At 35.4% G+C, this 14,666-nt stretch overlaps 1 protein-coding gene across 1 annotated transcript in view; it reads right to left on the bottom strand.

The window, feature by feature from the left end:
* Nucleotides 1-14,666, bottom strand: part of LOC124233448 (tomoregulin-2-like) — a 224,343-nt gene that overhangs the window by 37,249 nt on the left and 172,428 nt on the right. The window contains exons 6-7 of the mRNA XM_046650550.1: nucleotides 9,973-10,121; nucleotides 9,216-9,275 (exon numbers count right to left, since the gene is read on the bottom strand). Of these exons, the coding sequence (XP_046506506.1) occupies nucleotides 9,216-9,275; nucleotides 9,973-10,121 (209 nt within the window). The remainder of the gene's footprint in view (nucleotides 1-9,215; nucleotides 9,276-9,972; nucleotides 10,122-14,666) is intronic.

Below are 14,666 nucleotides of genomic sequence, written 5' to 3'. Positions count from 1 at the left end.
GAAAACTTCAACTTCCCTGGGGCTCTTTAAATAACAGAAAAGTAAATAGGAAAAAACCCAGTGGTGCAAGATTTGTAGAATAATTGTGACAGTACATGAACAGTCAATCTGAAAAAGTGAATTTGAATGTGTATTGCCTGACAAAACACTAATTGCTTGTTGGTTTAAACTCTGTAGACTAATAACATGATCTTTCTGGAATACTTAATTTCTAGAGGACAAATGGAGCTTCACTTTTAGGCTTCACTTTCTGAATGGTTTTTAAAAAATTAATTAAAATTTTTTGTTGTTGTTAAACAGACATCTATTTCCATCATTAAATGAATTTTTTTAATGAAATACTCTTGGAAGGGGGTTTTCTGATGTATGACACATGCAGCTTTGAATCTTAGAAAATGAGAAAGAAAGAATAAAAGCAGTGGAATTTTTATATTTTACAGAAATATTATGTGACACAATCAAACGATGGATAATACATTCACAACACTTTGAAGAGCCCTCTGTCTCATTCTTGGTGGGATAATTGATAAACTCATTCTGTTTATGTTTTATAAAATTAAACATTAACAATGTTACCATAAAGGATATTTATTAGCATAAATGCTAAGAATTATCTTAGAACATACCAAAGATATTAAACTTGCTTTCTAAAATTTATTCATTTTTCTTTGCTATTGGTCAAACTTCTTTGGATTATATGTTAAAACATGGCTTTCAAAGTTAACTTTGTGTAAAAACTTTTGAAGTTTACACAATGCAGAAGGACCTCCCAATCCAACATGGCTAATATTGACATTCTGTACTAATACTGTCCTTTCTTGGGGGCTATTGAGTGAGACCCCAGAGGAACTCAGAAGTTAGGAGAGCAGGATTACCCTGTGTTTCCAGAGCACTAGACAGCCTTAAAGTTATGAAATGGCTTCCAGGAGAGCAGGCCTCAACTTTCCCCTGACAAAATTTACTATATCTAGGAGAATAGGTAGATTGGACAAGACCTACCCAGAAATGGAACTCAACAAAGGAGAGTCACACAGGCCAATAGTGTTAGTGCAAACTCTGACCACGGGAGAGGAGGTTCTGGCCAATGGCACTTATTGTCTGTATTCATCTGAGGGCAGGAGCATCCCTATTGTGTACCAGTTGCAGAAGGCTGTCCTAGCTTGGTGCCTTAAACATCTAAAGAATATATGCTCCATTCAGGCACACTAAGCGACCTCGTTATAATTGGGCTTCTCAGAGAATTCAACTGTAAGAAGAGAATGCACTGGTCAGAGGACCCATGTCCTCTAGGTAACTCTTTCTCAGTGCAAATCAATACACAGATACTGAATTTAGTTAACTGAGTTCACTGCTGAGCAAAAAAGCTTACTTTTGGTGTGTTGAAAATTTAGATTTCTGAGTCTACAAGTCCAAAAGCTTCTATCATGAGTTTAGTCAATATCTAGTTCTCACCCTGTCCTGTCCCAGCTGTCCATCTTCACCGAATTTTCATATTCATGATATGCCCTTGTTGCTTCTCTGCCTTTGACTAAACCCATCTCTCTGCTCCCATCTTCCAACTACTTCCCAAAGATCACCCGGAACCGTGCTCCATAATTGGCAAATTCCCCTCTATCCTCAGATGCCTCACTGAAATTCTCATCTCTTTTCTTGCACAGTAAAGCACTAGCTTTCCCTGAGAGTACCACATCTCCTCACCTTTTTTACAAGGTGGCCATATTCTCTACCTTCCTCGCCTGCATGTCAGGACTCACAGTGGGGGGGTGCTGTCCTCCTTGGTCCTCATTGCTACTTTCAAGTTATTGGACCACCCCTTCTCTCAAGCCTTATCACTGATTTCCAAACACTGTTATGCCTGGAGTTTGGCTCATAAGTTAGATTCCTCTTGATTACATTTGAGTTCAAACTAAAATCTAAGCATTTTCCAAATGATCAACTGGAGGGAACAAGCTATGACCCGTGAAACAAGCAACAGTGTTTAGAAATGCAATTTCTCTGAGAGATTTTAGTTTCACAGATATTTAAAAATATTTTTAGTTGATTATGTTTGTACACAGTCTCAAATCGTCAAGATGTGAGAACTGAATTTTTAATGTGCTTGGTAATGTTGGCTCATATATTTAGGGCATGTCAGACTCATTAACGAAAGCAGCAAATCAAAGTGCTCTGGATAGTTTGTTTTTTTGAAAGTGCTTGAGTTCTATTTCTTAGTTTTATGGAAAACAATGTATCCTGACATTATACAGAGCATTTGGACATAACTTCACACATTATACAGAGCATTTGGACATCAGCTTCACACATTCTATTCACACTTATGTTACTTTTCCCAGGAATGGAAATAATATGCTTAAGGTAAAAAGGTAAATTAAGGTGGATAATTATGTCACTTTCACTAGTGACATCTAGATGTTTGAGCTGAAACAGCTTTCCTTCTTTTCCTCCTCTGCTAAGTAGACTTGTTTTTCCCTGGTGATCAGTTTTTGTTGAAAACATCTCTTCTGACCTTGATGCTCTGCCTCTTTAAGGTGTATGTGTGTGTGTGTGTGTGTGTGTGTGTTGATTTATGATGTGTGAACATTAACTTTTCTGAGTGAAAATAATGTTTTGCATAAACAGAATAAATTCTCATATGTCACATGCCAGTTAATTTTGCTTGACACCTCCCCATCAGCATGGTCACCCATTACATAAATTTCTTGTGAATAATGAATGTGTGGGTCTTTCAAACACATACTTTGGGGCACAAATGACTAATTTTTAAGGTCAAATAGAAAAGAAATATAAGTGATATCATGATCTTGCAGTTCTGTCAAATGTTACATACTATTACTAAATTTCTATTTGAATCTCATGTTGAAATAATCTGGTGATCATATTCTTTTAAAGTGATCAAAATATACCATATGTAAAATTATGTTGAATGGACGAAAACCGAAAAATTGGCCATGTGAAAATTTAGACATATCAATGTACTGAAGATTTAAAAATGGTAGATGCTTAATAAATATTTCTTTATAGATGAAGTAGAAAGTTAGCCAAAGTCTCTTGCAACAAGTTGTTATATGACTCAAACAGAAAAAAAATAAACTTCTTGCAATTGGATGAGTTCATAAAGGGTAATATATGTATAAAAACTCTGAACACATATCACATGAACAGACCATATCCCATACCACGTCTTATATTTCCCATAAAAATATACTTTCAATTGTCTGACGGAAAGGAAGATAATAACAATAGTTAGCTTACTAGTTGCTGCTAATGCCTTACATAATGTCTTTTAATTCAAACTTCAACCCTATGCAAGTAGGTTTATTATCTCCATTGAACAGATGAAATTGGGGCTCAGAAAGGTTAACTAATTGGCTCAAGGTTAAATAATCAATAATAGCATGGCCAGGGTTTAAACTCAGCCCTGTCTGATTACATGGCTTTGACTTCTAAACTGGGTGCCTCACCCTTATGGAAGAGAAAGGTAGAGAAGTAACACCTCAAAGTGAACAATTTGTTGCAGAAAGAAGCCTTTCAGGAAAGTAGGAAAAAGTGCCCATAAATGATGCAGGATGCATTTACGAACTGGGGCATAAACACAAAGTTTCCCAGAGTGTCTACCAGGGCCCAAGGCAACTCTTCAGTAGAAAATCTTCATCTGTATTGCAAATACTATTTCTGTGTTTATCTATAACTATGAACATAACATAATATTACCGATGACTGGCTACATGATTTTATGGGGAAAACAATGAAAGCACAGAAGTTCAAGAGAGCAGGAAAAATTGGAAGTTAGAGTTCATAGAAAGCTTCATGAATTTTGCAGGACTCTAATGCAAATCCCAGAGGGGAAATAGTTGAATTGAGACACTTTCCCTCAGAAACCTTGAGAAAATCTTGACATCTTAATTCATTTCCTGAGCTTAAATATTCTAGGCTAGTCTGGTGGCACTGTAATAGTCTGGGCAAACATTTTTATTTATTTCACTGTTGATACCAATATTTGTGCTACAAGCTGCTGCCTGCATTTGCTGCTATTTATTTATTTCCCACAGATCAAATTATTGGCCTAGACATAACATGCTTTCCAGTGAAGCGCTCCTCTTGTTCATGAGCAAATGCAAAAAGCTTCCATTTTAAATGCAGATTTTTGCCACATGACTGAATTAATTCATGTTATAAATATGATATGTACCCACTTGGTATTCGTGTCTATATATGTAGAGTGGAAGAACAATCAAGGCAAACAGTTAATAAATCAAGCCAGTGTCCTATTTGCATGGGTGGGTGGTCAATACGTCAAAATACCGTGTCTAGTTCCAGGTCAACCACTTAGTTTCTCTGAGCCTCAATTTTATTTCCTCTGGTATTTGCAACACTGTTTTATTGGACTGACATTAGAGCAAATAAGGTAATATGAATGGATCTTTGTAAAACCACAAAATATCACACACACATTTTCTATTAATGTTGGATGACTTGGTAGCAAACACTGTTCTCTTTGGCTTCTCTTGTCCATGTGGGGAAATAGGAAACAGAACAAGAGAATTTTAAAAGCAAACAGCATAACACTTATAGGATGTTTATAAGATATAGGCATAAATTGAGAGAAAAGTAACTCTTCCCAGCATCTCACAGCAATGTAGACATCATAGTGAAACATTTTTGAGTCTGGAACTCCCAAGCAGTTAACCTTTAAGGTGCAGAGTGAGTCCCAAAGCACCTAAGAATGTTAGACAGTGACACTTTTCCCCTGCTCCCTCTCCATTCACACTTGGCTGGATTCTGGAATTAGCAATAATGGTTTGAACCCTCGCTCCATCACGTAGTCTCTTTACTTAATCTCCCTTAACCTTCATTTCTCACCTGTCAAATGCATAGAGTATCTCCCTCACATTTCTGTTGTCAAGACTGAAGGAGACAACATATGTGAAAAAGCCTTTGTAAATTGCAATGGCTTCTACAGAGAACGAGTTATTATCACAATTCACTTAGCCTATCTAGATACCCTTTCAAGATGTCAGTTCCCTCTTAGTGTGGAAAAATGGGTTGACGGAATAACAATAGGATGGGTAGAATTTAGTTTACATGTGTATTTCTGGTTTCTTTCTTTCATATTGCAGACCTGAGCTTAATATCTAAATTATTGCTTAAAGATAAGGAAAAGGTTTTTAATCCTCCCTAAATGTTACAAGAAAGGGTGAATGGTCCCAGTGCAACGTGCAACAAGTAGACACATGGACTCCATACATGTTTGTACCTAGACTCAGAGCTAGGGAGACCCTCGCTCCCTCCCAAGAATGGAGGTGACTCAGGGCTTACTTATCTCATTACAAACGAATAAAAACAGGAAATTTTTACCCCCATATACATACTATAATCTAACATATTCTCTGTTTTTATTCGGGCTTTCTGACTGTTATCTTATTTAGTTCCTGTTGAACCTGCAGACACATGAGGAGGATAAACTGAACATGCTCTCCCTCACAGCCACTTCCCTCGGTATTCTGTGTTAATTATTTATTTTTTCTAATCCAGAAATATACACAAATGTAACTCATTACTTTAGTCTGCCATAGAAACAGTATCATTGAGTTATACATATTTTAATGCTATGTTCTAGAATGTTATCAAAAATTGATTTAAAAAATCCCCAGCCATATGAAGAGCCTCCTGGCATATTTTATAAAAATCACTGTTGAAGCTTTTATCCATCCTATGCTTTCCAGTGATGTCTTATAAAAAGATCTATGCTAAACATTTCCTTTAGAATTTAGCACTAGGGGAACTTCATCTTTGGTCTCTGTACTGGTTATTTACTTTTATCAGACAACGAAAAGCTAAGTTCCATTTAGCAGGGACCTTGGGTGACGTCTTCACCTTGGTGAAGCCCAGGTCAGTGGAGAGCGTATAGCAGGGACTCTGAAAATATTCGCTGGATGAATTGATTCCATCGTAATTTCTCTCTACATTGGTTGCAAGGAAGCTGAGGGCTAAAGGCAGTAGCTGTAGTAGTCTATGTTGCTGATATAGTTATTTTCCTCAAAGTTCTACTTTTATGTTTTCAATTTCTCTTGAAACACTCTCATTGAATATATTTTAATTATAAGCCACTGCAGATCCTTTTGGAAACTGATACAGAATGTCATAAAAGAAAATACATTTCATTTTCTAGATGATAAAAGACAAAATAGTTTAACTTCATGGTTATTTGTTTTTTTACATCTCTCAACTTATAAAATTAAGTACATTTTTACTGGAAAAATATGTAGCCACTTTTTCTGAAGCATGACCAGACTTTTAGATAGAAAAGCAATACCACCAGAAAATACACATACCAGAGGTGAAAAACCAAAATAGTTGAACTTCAGTTGTTCTCATTACAAGACATGAGGGGAATATATACATTTTTAAAGAAAATGTTGCAAATTTCAAGAAGTGTAAAACATTTGCTATTTAAAAACTTCCAAAAGAAAAGTTTAATATTAATAGTTTGAAACAATGGAAATCCTTGAAAGCCCTAGCTTTATGGTTTTATAAAATCCTGTTCTCTGAACCCTTCTGCGAGTGAAGAGAAAGACTGAAAGCTAAGCCCCAGTCAGACTGACAAGGGAGAATAAGACTAAGTGGCCCGTTTGGCTTATCAGATAGCAGTTCTGTCACCCTGCCTTGAAACAAAGATCCGAAGCTCTTGATTCGGGACTCACTAATCCTTCCGTCTCATTAAAGGAGAGAGAGCACAACAGAAACCCAAGTCAGACCCAACCAGAAAGTACCGCCAGCTGGGAGGATCTGGCAAATTCCTTGGTTTCCTGGTGTGAAGGGCAGTTAGGTGAGGTAAGGATCATGGAAGTCACAGATCCATGCAAGTTTGCTCACGCCTGGGTCTACTGCCCGTTAGTCTTGTTGGAGGCAGGGCTCCTTTACGGGAACTTATTTTTTTTTATAAATCAGTCCCTCCTTGTTGGAGTCTCTTTCTTTTAAATGCTATTAAAAATAAGGCACAGCATACTTATTTTAAGATTTAGGCTTTCTTTAAAATATATTTCCATTTTTGTAATCAGAAATGTGTGTTCTTGTATTAAAAGATTTAAGGTAGGCTCAAAGGAAAGAAAAGCGGAGGGGGGAATTGCTAAAGGTTTGTAACCTATGGCATTAAAGACATATAAGGAAAAGATGAGCGTGTGTGAAGATCAGTACTTCCCTCTGGTGGGAGAGTCCATGAATGCTTGTCTCACGAGGGAAGTGACTGTGATGTTAAATGAGCTGTGAGCACATGGCAAACTTCTAGGAATGTGAGTCACTCGGTTCCTGTTTTTCCTCCTTTGGGAATTTTGAGCTTGTGAAACAGAAATTAAGAGGACAATGACATACGGAGTCTCCATTTGGTTCCTTTTACTTTTTCCAAACTTTGTGTCCCAAAATTCAGGAAAATGCAAATACTATTGGAATCTCAGAAATGTTCAGGAACAGATTATTATCTAAATAATTTCTAAAGAGGGGTCTATGTTGTATTTTAATAAGATCATCAATGAAGATAAAGACTTCTAAATCAAATTTAAGGGGGATTTTAAATTATGCAATCAGTGTTTAATTAGGAATGGCAAGCTTGAAGTATAAGGATTTATTCACAATTATTTTAGGTGTGATAATGACACTGTAATTTTGCTACAAAAGGGTTGATCTTTTAGAGATGCAGGTTAAAGTATTTATCAATGAAATGATGCGATTCCTGGGATTTATTTCCACCTATTTTGAAGGTAGGGAAAGAGGACAGGGGTGGGGAGAGGGCTAGGTTAGCCATGGCTTGTTTTTACTGAGTTAGAGTGATGAGTACATGTGAGTTCATGACACTATACAGCCGACATTTGTGTGCGTTATGTATATATATGAAATTCTCCCCAACAAAGAGTAAAAAAAAAAAAGTCTGTCTGTTAAAAATTTTACAGTGCATATAAGAGCTGTAAAAAGTTCTGAGTAAAAAATTCCTTTGTTTATCTGGATTCTTCCCAAACTTATTGTCCACGGACTACTATTTTCAAGGAACATCTATTAATATCTCTCCTGGACACTTTGGGAACAGCTACAGAACAGTAGAACTAATGGGTTTCCATGTTTCATTGTCTGTGATAATTCCAGGCTTCTAGCACATGAAAAGTTTTATTTACATGTTGAAAAACATTAAGATAAACATGAAAAGTTAAAAAAAAGAATTCTTTTATTCTCAAATTCTGGGAGGTCTGAGGTATCCATAAGTAAAACATCTGATTGATTAATTTATTTTTAAATTTCATCAAGATTTACTTTATATATAAGTATAACATCAGAAATATTGTTAAAAGAAATGCAATTTCAGAAAGAATGAATGGTAGTATATATTTTGAAAGACGAGGCAATTCTTTTTGATTGAATATTGGCCATAAATCTAGTTAGAAATGCTTCATAGGTAAAACTGTATTTTTTTTAAAAGCCCTACATATTATCAACTTCAATAATTTTATTTCTATATATTTTAGCCTAAATTTATCCAAATTTAAGAATCTATTAAAATCCTATTTGCATACCCATAAATTATTTCCCACCCAAGGAAAATTATATTAGGTAGAAATGTTCCTCATAATAATATCTTATAATTGCTAAATAAAATTTCCATTTTAAAATAAAATGCTTTATAATTTTGCACGTGTCAGAAGCTACATTTTAGTTTTTAAATAAATTGAAAGTATTTAATTTTAAAAAGTAAATTATATATACCTTTTTAACTTTGTGTCTAAATATAGACAGCCTTCACTACTAGTTATAGCTGTCCTTTCTTTCTAGCTTTTTAAAGAGACTAGTAAACTTTTTTATTGTTGACTTTTATAAAAATTCAAACAAGAACATTTACATTTATTACAATATACTGTCAAAAATTGCATTAATTTCCATCGATGTCCATTAATTTGATAAATGTTTTGTCATTTGTGCTATTTGTACTGTCAAAACAAGTTAATTAGATCTTATGATATTTTTGACAATTGCTTTAACTCTGGCAAAAAATAAGTGTCTTATTTGCTTCAACAAAAATTTACTCTTGCTTGTTGAAAGTTTGAACTAAGCAAGAGAAGACTAGCACATGTCAGAAGTCTTGCAAGGTTGAACTCAGGATCAATGGCAAACAATGATTCCCCAGGACTTTTTTATTGACATGCTCATATTCTGTAGTAGAAAATATCACGTACCTGCATAATCTGTTCTTGCGTAATGCCCATCTTCAGATTTAGTAGTTGCAGTTGTGTTATCTGTGTTAAAAAATTAACAATAAAGATTAACTTTCATAAATATCTGTCACACTTATCTCTCCAACAGTATCTTCATTGCAATTAAGGAATTTTTACAACTATAGTTCTAAGCAACCTTTATACAAAGACAGATTTACAACATCAATTTTTGTTTGAGAGTGAATAATAGAATAATGTGAGCTTTCTAAAGTTTAGGGCAAGAAAGTTCACAACTATAACTGAGATAGGTTGAGTAAAAGAATAACAAGTCAAAAACGAAGAAAACGTTTCTTTCTGAACAAGAAACAAAGTAGAACATCCTGCTTTTAAAAATGTACTTGAAATATTTCTATTGAATCAACGCATAAAAGTGGTATGATTTGCTTTTAATTTTGAGGTTGTCTAATAAATCCTTAGATTCTTTGCTAAAAATGGTTTTGACTTTCCTTTTTTCCCCTGCAAGGAGAATGTCTGCTATCTTCTGATTATTGGTTTCTGTGTTTATGGTATTATGAAGATACAGTCCTACGTGGACGGTTGCTGGTAGGCCCTCAAACTTCTATTGTTCCCAAAAATGCTAGTAGACTCTACTATCCATTGTGAATCAGACTGCCTTTCAGAAAATGAAATAGCTTCCTAATAAGGAGTTTTCTTCACTTCTCATTTCTACACAGAGACTAAAAACATTCTTTGAAATGAATTTTGGTAGGAACATTACCTTGACATCGACCCAACGACATGACTTCAATTTTCTCCTGTTTCTGACATGACGCTTCTTTGATTTGACATGCATTATCATAAGACTTCCCATCAGAAGCACAGAGGGGATTGAAGTTGGTTTGAGAACAGTCAATGTTGCACACGCACCTAATGGAAGAGAGAAATAAGAATGTGTAACATCAATAGTGTTGTTACCACATTATAAATAAAACACAAAGTGGAAGAATTGCCAGGCTGGCAAAATGCAAGTTGGCAAAATTGAATTGTATCCTTCTGGGGAAGTTCCTTCAGTTTTCTACCTGAGATGAAAAGAAATACAGAACTAATCAAAAATAATTCAAAAGGCTGAGAAATGGATACAAAATCAAAGGGGAAAACTCAGAAAATAGTCATCAGTTGATCTCTGCCACTGAAACTTTTCAAACGTGTACATGAACTTCCACGCTGATGCCTGCAGATTTTGAATGGGCTGAGGTAGCTACGAAACTCTGCTTTACAATTTCCTTAAATAAATCTTACTGTCACTTCTTTTCTCAGGATATTTGAATGGCGAAAGCTTGAGGAAAATGATTCAGAGGACATTTAAGAGAAGGAAAACAAGGAGATTATTTGGAAGGCAATTGGGAGTTAAATTTCTCTAGCATACATGAGGAGGAGCATAAAAGGTGCTAAACAGGAATTTTCAGTAGTGCTTCACACTTTTGAGGGGGCCAGAAAACCCTTTGAGAATCAAGTGAAAGATACGGATCCCTCCTCAGAAATACTCATACTCATATAAACAATTTTTTGCATAAAATGTCAGGGGTTCCATTGGCCCCTTCAAACCTATCCCATGGACCTCTTTCTCAGATATATACTATTCTTTTTCTAATTCTAGTTTTAAATAATAAATACAAGTTGACTATCACTTATGATTTTAATCTTTTTCTATAATATGAATAAAAATTTGGTGAGTCAATAAGAATTAGGGCACCTGAACTAGAAAACTTAGACATTTTAAAGCAAATTTTACATGATTTTCCCCACATTCTTATAATTCCCTGTATTTTACAATCTACTTTGTTACTCAGAATATTGTGTTGATTTTTTTTAGGGGTGCAAATATGTTACTGCCTCAGAATATAAACTCATATTTTAAATTTTTATTAATATTTATATTATTTTTCTAAATAGATTGCATGCTTCTCAAAGTAGTGAACCAGACATTTTACTTCTGTATATTTTATTTAGAGCTAGGCATATAATACTACGATAACAACGACCACTAGCTTACTACACGCTGGATTCTAACACGCATCGCGTTATGTAATCTTCACAACAGCCATCTTACAGACCAACGATGTTACGAAAGATCAGAGAGCTAGTAGGTTGCGGAACAAGGACTCCCTATGGCTGTGTTAGAGGAAAATATCATCCCCTTCCTCTCACTGCAGGCTGTGTATTAGAATTTCCCAGAAAACTTTTAAATATATCAATCTATAAGCAGGTTTCTGGGCCCCAGTAAATTTAGGGGTAGAGCCTAGGACTCTGTTTTCTTAAGCAGTCAGCCTGGCACCAATCTCACTCCCTGGGAATCGCTGCTTGATGGGTTTGGTGAGTGAGAGAGGGTTTGTCTACACACTAGTGCTTCTCGGACCATCTGTATCAGAATTACCCAGATCTCTGTTAAAAATGCTAGCAGGAAATGTGCTAATGCACTTAATTTTTTTTTTGGTAAGAGAATTGCTTTAGGAACACTTGGTTATTTTTACTTTCACCTATTTGGGGACAAATAGCAACGACAGATGGTAACCATCTCGAAATGCTTAAGTCATTGAGGAGTGGTGCTCCTACCTTGGCCATGATGCTGTATGTGATGACAGCTACCGGGATCACAGCATTGCTACCTCAGCTGATTCTTGGCATCCGAAAAACCTGAGAGTAGGAGCTGCCTACGTGTTCAAAGAGCTTTTGGTCCTTTCCACAGTGGGTTTAGAGAAGTGTAACTTTGGAGATCAGACTTGTTTTCCTTAACCGTTGGTAATAAATAAATTAATAAATAATAATTTAAAAAGTCACAAAATTTTGTATTTTTAAAAAAGTGGTTCATTTACCTTCAAGTCAATTTAGTTTTTGACTGTTGTTGTGTTAGACTCTAGGGTCTATCTCCTTGAAAGACACTGAAATAATTATCTGTTAGCAGCAGAAGAACAAAGAGAAAAGTATATTCTTTCCCTTATCTAAATAGTAAATTATGTAACATATCAAGGGCTTTGCAGTTTTCTCCAGATTAAGTCCAATGAAATTCAGTGCTGTACACCACAATAACTTTGATGAAGAAATGATTGGCAGTTCCGAAACCCATTTGATATCATAACAAAATGGTGAAATGAGAACAGAGATGGGAAGAGAAAATTTGGTTGAATTCAATTGGCTAGATTCAATGATCCATGAAAAATTCACTTAATTAAGCCATAGCACCAAATTAAACAATTGTTCAGGATGTCTTACAAGATCCTCCTTTTCCAAGTGGCTATTTTTTTTTTTTTTTCCCAGTTTGACTGATCTGGCCTTAGTTCCACAGATTTTCTGCTGCCAACATCTTCTTTCCTTCCTTTCCTAGCATTGCTCACTCAGGGCCTCCTTTCAAGATTTGTTTCCCCTTTGGAAATTCCTGACTCTTGCTGCCTTAAATAAGCCTTTCAGGGAATGGCTAAGAAAAAGTTATAGACATTTTGCATTTCTATTCTCATCTCAAAGGGAAGATCTAGATTCCTTGAGGTGAAAGTAAGGTATAGTTTTGCTGTGATATAAGCTTCATGAAAGCATGGATTATATGTATCTTTTTCCCCACTGTATACTGTCATTATATCTCCATCTTTCCTCCCTCCTCTGTGGCCTTGCATATATTAAATTAATGCAAGAGTATAATAAAAAATTTTTGCTTATGAATTTCAGCAACCATTGGAAACTGGAAGCCTACGGAGAATATTTTTCTTTCTTTGAATGAGTGGAAGAAGCTTCAATAATTTGCTGAAATGGCATGAAAACTATGTAGCTTGGGAGAAAGGAAATGTGACTGGCTTACCAAGGACCTATCATTTCTATATTTATGTAAGACCCATGAACTCTGATTATATGATCACTATTTACTATATTTTCTGTATCTAAGTTTATTCAGCTTCCTTAGAAAACCATGCAGGCTCCCAGGGCCGTGATCGGAAACTCTGAGGCCACCTTGATCTCTATTGGTAAAATTATCTTTGAGTTCCATGCTTTGCCCAATATCTTGTATACAGTAAAATTTCAATAACTACTTGTTCAATAGATAAATAAATGAAGTGAATGAACACATTAATATGATTTTATACCCTTCAAGAAAGGATAAAATTAACATAAATTATCATCACCATACTGCCATAAAAACAGACAGGATAGCTAAATAATTTTCTTGGCAAATATTAAATGTCCTTACTGAGATCAAATGAATATTCAATTGAATTTGAGGATAATGATAATAATAATACTTGCTTACTTAATGGTAGTGCCTGTCCCAGTGCTATATGCTTTATCTGCTATTACTCCTTTCACACTTCTATCTCTATGAGGTAGCTGCTATTACTATCTCCATCCTCCAGCTAAGAAAATTGAGGCTTGGAGAAGTCACACAGCTTGTACAGGAAAGAACCTAATTTTAAATCTAGGCAGTCTGATGCCAGAGCCTGCGCTGTTCCACACACTGCTCAGTACAATGAAAAACAACACAGACCCAAATTCCTACTGTTAACTAATTAAAGGAATACTTTGGATGAATAGGGCTTGAGAAAACAAGGCTATGTCTACTCTTGGAATATTTATTATGACTTTATGAATTTAAATCACATTGACTCTTAGCTCTGTCTTCCTAAATAAGTGATCCAGGCTTTTCAGTATCATAGGGGTATATCAGTGAATATTCTTTTTAAGACATTCTGAACTAATACCTGGTGTTAGAATGAGTAACTAATCTGATATGTATTAAATTAATCTGACACTTAAGGCATCAGTTGTTCAGAATACTTTTTCCTTAATAAAACTCTTTATAAAGTTGGCTCCACATAAAACACACATTTAGACCAATACACACACATCCCATCTGACTTTACTAAAATTACAAAATTGGAAAGTTTTAGCACTGAATCTTTTCCCAGTTTCTGCTTCAAACTTTTAAAGAATCTGGAATCTTTGGAAGTTCACATTCATGAGGCAGAAGGGTTTTGCATGTTTATATGAATGAATGAATATGTGTATGAATGTGTGTGGAGAGTGGGCTCTGAGGTGGCATTTACTGCATTGTTAATGTGCCTATTTCCTAGTTTACAACTTTACTTTTCTGCAACTTTCTCAAGGGCAACATGCCTTTTTTACCTTTGAATTCTTGGTACCTAGTACCATGCCTCATAGCAAGTCTTCAATAAGTGTCTGTTGAATGAGTTACTGAGAGAATGGTGGGATGGAGTTGGAAGGAGTCAAAGAAAACAGTCACTGTCTAGACATCAACACGTAGCAGAGATATGTTCATATAAACTCTCACCTAGCTTTGTGCTACTTGGCACATGGACTCTCTGAGGAAGGAGAAGGCTCTTGAAGAACCAAGGTTTGCCTTCCTCCTTTTATTCGTGTCTACACAGACAAAGGAAACAAAGCACTAACCCTTAGTGGCCTCAACGTCAT

This window comes from Equus quagga, unplaced genomic scaffold (assembly GCF_021613505.1).
Source record: "Equus quagga isolate Etosha38 unplaced genomic scaffold, UCLA_HA_Equagga_1.0 203_RagTag, whole genome shotgun sequence".
Lineage (NCBI taxonomy): Eukaryota > Metazoa > Chordata > Mammalia > Perissodactyla > Equidae > Equus > Equus quagga.
The sequence above is the reverse complement of the archived record's forward strand: the minus strand, read 5'-3'. Positions and strand labels throughout refer to the sequence as shown.